Genomic DNA, 6,000 nt, shown 5'->3' with positions numbered 1-6,000 from the left:
ACCCGGGCGACCTCTGCAGATTAGACTCGGACCACTCCAGGTCTTAGGGGAACCGCGAGCACGCACCCCGCAGCCTCCACCTGCCACTCCCGGAGACGCGCAGTGGGCGGGGCGCCGATGCCATGGAGACGCGGCCCCGCCCCCCCGCGCCCGCCCCTCAGCGTCGATTGGTCGCCCTTTGCTCCCTGACCCCGCCGCCGGGCCGCCGCTTCCTGCCGGGCGCCGAGCGCCGAGCGCCGCCCGCCGCCGCGTCTTCCCGCGCCGCCGCCCCGAGCTCCGCCCGCCGCGCGCTCCGCCCGCCGCGCCGCCAGGCTGCCCGGCGGCCGCCCAGAGTGAGGATGCGGCGGCGCTCGCGGATGCTGCTGTGCTTCGCGCTGCTCTGGGTGCTGGGCATCGCCTACTACATGTACTCGGGGGGCGGCTCCGCGCTGGCCGCGGGCGGGGGCGGCGCCGGCAGGAAGGTGAGTGCCGCGAGGCCTGTGTGCGTGGACCGGGGCCTGCGGCGGGGAGGCGCCGTGCACGGGGAGTGCTCCCCGGCTCCGGGCAGCAGCCGCGGGGACCTTGGCTGGGATACGCGAGTCAAGTTTCCTCCGGGCCCTCAGATCAGCGGTGCGAGCCCGGGTCCTGCCCGGTTTACCAGGGGCGCTTGGGTCCGACGACTTGCCTCCCGCACGCGGGGCGCGGACACCCGGAGCCACGTACTGCCTTGCCTTGCGCAAGGATCTCGGGGACTGTTGTTTCGCTGGAGACACTGCGCTCCACTCCCTGTTCCCGGATCGTGGGGACCGCCATCGCGCCAGACTCCCTTCCTCCTGCCCCGCACTCCGCCCAGCTCGCCTGGGACCCCCACCCATTCCCTGCTCCGGCATCTTGGGGTCGTTGTCACCCGAGATCCGATGCTCCCTGAGCCACACTCCGCCCAACTGGAACCCCCAGCCTTCGTGTCTTGCGCCGGGATCTTGGGGATCTTAGGCTAGAACCCCGGTGCTCCAGCGATCAGAAGCGTGATTCCGCCCGATGCCCCTCACGCTGCACCTACGCAGTGAGGACCGACCATGGTCCTGCCAGACCCTCCTTTTTGCTACGCTGCCCGCCTGGGCTCTTGGCCCCGCACGGCGGCGGGAACTGCTAAGCCTTTTGCGCTTGCATTTCTTAGCCCCAAGTCCCTCCTCCTCGGTGTGTGCTTCTGTGTGAGTCTGGCGCTGAGGACCGAGTGGTGAGGCGGCGGGAACCACGGGTTGCTTAAGAGCTTACAGGTTCTGATTCGGCTGCCGGTTCGGCTTGGGTACCGCGTAGACGCGGAGCGTGAGGTCCTTGGCGGTAGTTGGTGCTGTCTGCTCTGGGCTGCTGTATCCTTTCCGGAGGGGTTTGTGATGTTTTGCTAGCTAAATGAGTTTCAAAACATAGTTATCATCTTTTCCAAAGATCTGTAACCTTCCTTGCTTGATGTCGAGGGTCGCGACCAGAAAAGAATGGAAGTAGACCAGGGCTGGGCTGCGGGAGCTAGGGGATGGGCTCTTGAGTAGGAAGCGAGCCGACTTTACCCCTAGTCAGACGCAGAATGTCAAAGGCTGACTCCTTTTTTCTTCTGGCATCTTCAAGTTATTCCTAGCTGCAGCTATGGAGGGGGGGGGGGAGGTGGAAGTGCCTTTTTAGTGCTTGGAGGATTTCATAATTTTCTTTTTATTTGCTGTAGCGAAAGTAGAAACAATGTTTCCCTGTGCTTGGCTTGTGTGGAGTTAGTTGACACTGACTCTCAGCTCTGTTTTCTGAATGGTTGGGTGCGTTGGGAGCTCCTGCTAGTTTTTAAGTCTATTACGTGTGGCTGGCTGGTGGCAGCAGCAGGTTTTTTGAGAACCATAGTGCCTCTGAGTAGGTGTGGTTTGTACCCACTTGTCTTCCCCAGGAATAGCCTGGTTGCTGACAATGCCTTTTGCCCTCCGCACAAAGAAAGGCAAACTGACAAAGCCTTGGATTGGCTCGGGTTGGAAAAAAGCACCTGTAGCGTTAGCCCTGTCAGTGGCGTCTCTTGGCAGGCAGTTGGCTGATCTCTCCATTAAAGTCCTTTGGATGCCTCTGAGGTATAAACCTTAGGTTTGAAGAAAGCCCAAGACCTCTTTGTGATCTGATGGAGACCCTGCAGGAAAAGTAGGGGAGATGAACGTTTATCCCTGGATTGAGGGCCTGAGATTCTGCTGATAGTGAGCCATAAAATGCAGTCCTGGCTCGGAGTATCATGGCTTAGTGATTTGCAGGGCGCGAAGAGGTGTGTAAACACAAGGGTAGAAATTTCAATAGTGCTGATCAATGTAGCAAGGTGGACCCTGAGAAAAGCAGAGGGTGCCCCAAAACCATGGAGTGTCGTCTTGAGTCCCCTAGTGGGTTTAAACACTAGAAGACCCTGCAATTTAACATGACTGTGAAAATAAGAAGAGCGGGGTTATTGAAAGCCTGTAGGGTTGTTTTTGTTTTGTTTTGTTTTGTTTTGTTTTTAGAGCTAAGTAGACAGCATTTCTTCTTGTGTCTGGTGCTGCTCACAGCGGGGCCCTTGTTCCATCCTCAGTTAGGCCCTTCATGGTCCAGTGTTTTTTTTCCCATGGGCCCAAGCTTCAGGATTGTGCTTTGCGGATTGTCTGAGGCATCCTGTTAGGATTTCAGCTGCTTCAGCAGCCAGGCCAGGCTGTGCACTGTGTGCCCTGCCTGCTAAACAACGCCAACCAGAGCTGCTCTTCCTCACTTACTTAGCAAAGCCCAGTAAGTCAGCTCACCTCAGACTACAGATTGAATGCACTGACAAGTAGAAAACCAGCTGTCAGCATTTGCTGGAAACCGTGGGACTCAATGCTGCGATTCTGAAATGCTGGGGCTCCACAGTAAAGCAATTTATGCATAATGTTTAAAATTGCATTTCATTTGTATAGGTATCTCCCCCTGCCATATTTACTCTTTCCTCCCTAAACTGATGATTTGCACTTCAAGAATGCCTTTCCTTTGAGCATCTTAAATGCTTTAAAATTTTAATCATGTTAAGTTTCCCTGGGGCCCTGATGTGCTGGCAGTGGATGGAGCTGCAGAGGAAGGAGGAGGGAATGCTGGTGAAAGGAAGCAGCCTCTGGCTGAAGTGTAGCGACAGGAAGGGGATCCCAGGAGGAGAGCAGTGAGCTCAGCTCGGGGCCCTCTTCCTGGGAGCTGGCACCGGGGCTGCACCCTTGCTCTGGGCCTCAGGTGCAGGTGTTTGGCATTGGGGAGGGGCGTTTCATGGCATGCGGCCTCACTAGTCCACCTGGCTGATTTGGAGGAAGTCACTACCCTCTTGCGTAGGCACTGCTTGGACGTGTAAGTGGAAGGTGAAGGCCCGGTGCTCCCGCTGGTGCTCAGTAACATCTTGTTGTCTTCCTTTTGCTTAGTGGCCCCTCCCTTCCTCACTGATGATCTCTACCTTCCAGTGGTCTCATCAGACAGTTGGGAGATCTTAGGCACAGTAGCACCCACCAAGGCCAGCCTGGGCTACAAAAAGTGAGTCCAGGACAGCCAAGGCTACACAGAGAAACCTGTCTTGAAGGTTGGGAGATTAGCATCCTTATACCGTGCCTTTTTGGTTTTTTGAGCCAGGGTTTCTCTGTGCAACAGGTCTAGCTGTCTACGTGGTGGGAGGGCTAGGGCTGCTTCTCGCTCTTCCCTGATCCCTGGTCAGGAAGAGTAGCCGGGCTTATTGGAGGCTGACAAGAGGCTGCCACACAGTGCTGTTTCCTGTTACCAGGGATAAGGACAACTTACGGAAGGCCATTGCACCGAGTAAGACACAGGCCTGCCATCCCAGTACTCGGCAGGTGGGAGCAGGAGGAGCAGGAGTTCAAGGCCACCCTTTCTTACCTATCATCTTCAAGTCTAGGCTAGCCTGGGCTACATGAGACCCTGCTTCAAAACCACAGTGAGGACTGCCGTGGAGGTGGGAGGATAGCCAGGGAAGCCCAGCTAAACCTCCCTAAGGAAAATAAAGTCCTCTGCTCCAGAGCTCTGTCGTGGCAGCCTAGTAGGGTTAGGGGGTGGGTTACAAATACAATAGAAACCTGAGGGAGTGGTGGGGGTGGGGTGGGGTGGGGTGAGGTAAGGGATGGTGGTTGTTTACTGCCCTTCCTATCTAAGCATGTGAGAGGTGGTAGGAAGAAGGGTTGGGAAAACAGAGGTGCTTGTTGCTTCTCTGTTGCTGCTGTCTTCTCAGGTTTCTGAGGAACGTGATGTCAGCCCAAGGCTGCTCTGATGTCCCTGCCCAAAGCTGTGTTAGAGGTGGCTGCCTGGGCACTGAGTGGAGGCTCAGGCAGAGGCTGTTTCTGGGGAGGCCTCACATAGTCTCCTGCAGGCCCAGCTGAGTGCACAGGGAGAGAGACCCGGGCCTTGGCTAAGCCCACTCCCCTGATGTCTTCCTGTCCAGCGGTGTGAGAGCTCGGCTTGATGGGGTCACTGAGATGTGCTGGCTAGGCCATTGTGTGTATGTATGCATGTAGCCGGGCCATTGTACGTATGTATGTATGTATGTATGTATGCATGCATGCATGTAGCTGGGCCGTTGTATGTATGTATGTATGTATGTATGTATGTATGTATGTAGCCAGGCCATTGTATGTATGTATGTAGGTAGGTAGGTAGGTAGGTAGGTAGCCAGGCCATTGTATGTATGTATGTAAGTACTGTGAAGCCAGGCCAGATAGTTTGCTGGCCATTGTTTTAATCACCTAGGTGCTAATTGCTTGTCTCTCCCTGCCCACCACCCCCTATGGTTTTTGAGAGACTTAGTCTCCCTCTTGGCCCCTGTTTCCACAAGCAGCATCTAAAGGTGAGCCCTGTCACTCAGTAGGGTTCCTGTGCTCACTTCCCTGCCCTGCCAAAGCACGTCTTACAGTCCTGGGATTTGGAGTGCTCACCTCTTCTCTGTGACTTGAGGCCTGGCCTTCACTTGAGCAGAAGTGCTTGATCTGCCCACATGGTTTCAGCTCCTTCCTGCTGAGGTCTCTTTTGATGCAAGAGCCCAGTAGTGCTTCCCACAGAGACTGCCCAAGGAGCTTCGGGGCAGGCTGGACCAGGCGGGCAGCTTTCCTAGCTGGATGGTCACTGTCGCTCTGATGAACCAGAGAAGCTCACCACAGCCTCTCCTGACCTTGTTCTCTGTGAGTGGGAAGACTCCCTGACCTTGAACATTATAGTCAGAATTAAGCCCAGGCTCAGAGGCTGTCCTGGACTGCGTTCCATATCCAGAAGGCCCCCTGCCTCACTCCCGGAGACCATGGACTTATTTCTGGGGCGGGAAGCAGGCTTCCAAACCAATCTTCCCACCTGCTGGGACCTTTGCTGTTTCAGGCCCCCCACTGCCTGGGGTGGTCTGGATGTGCCTAGCCCTCTCCTGCCTTGGTCTGCACTATAAAGCTGGCTTGTCTGTACTTAGTCCTGTCCAGTCGTGTGGGCCTAGGAGGTGTGTGCCATGTACAGGACAGATCGGATTTCCTTGCCTGCTGACCTGTTGACAGCCGTGATTCATCCGCGCTGGATATGTGGAGAAACAGGCCCTGTTCCTTGAACTCTCACTTGTGGGGCTGGATTTTGACTTTTCCTAGGAGCCATCTGTCATCCTGAGGCTGGCTCTGACAAAACTGCAGGGGAGGGTGGCCGTCTGGGGCCAAGCTAGTACCTGTCATCCATGGCCCAGCCAATCGTAGCAGGCTGTCATCCTAGTGAACGGCTCCTTCCTCCTAGACATGATGGAGGAGTAAGCTGTCCCCTGATCCTTCAAGGTGGGCAGTTCCTGTCTCTCCTAAGGGGGAGGAGTGCCTGGAAATGGGTGGGACAGGGTCATTGGAATACAGTCTTAGCAGCGGCGGTGGTTGGAGGCTTCATCTTCATGGGGTCCACTCTCTCGACTGTAGGGGGTTCCCAGCGTTGCCAGCCTCTGCACCCTGGGTGCCGGCACCCCTCATAGTTATACCAGATGCTGCCGCGCCATGGGGC

General features: G+C 56.2%; 1 protein-coding gene across 1 annotated transcript in view; it reads left to right on the top strand.

The window, feature by feature from the left end:
* The first annotated feature begins 235 nt into the window (after positions 1-235).
* The window catches only part of GALNT2 (polypeptide N-acetylgalactosaminyltransferase 2), a 115,266-nt gene continuing 109,501 nt past the window's right edge, over positions 236-6,000 (top strand). Inside the window, exon 1 of the mRNA XM_084755961.1 lies at positions 236-461. Within this exon, the coding sequence (XP_084612087.1) occupies positions 339-461 (123 nt within the window). The 5' untranslated portion in view covers positions 236-338. The remainder of the gene's footprint in view (positions 462-6,000) is intronic.

Source organism: Acomys minous (genome assembly GCF_964271855.1).
Source record: "Acomys minous genome assembly, chromosome: 14".
Lineage (NCBI taxonomy): Eukaryota > Metazoa > Chordata > Mammalia > Rodentia > Muridae > Acomys > Acomys minous.
Note: the sequence above shows the minus strand (reverse complement) of the source record. Positions and strands in the feature narration are given on the sequence as shown.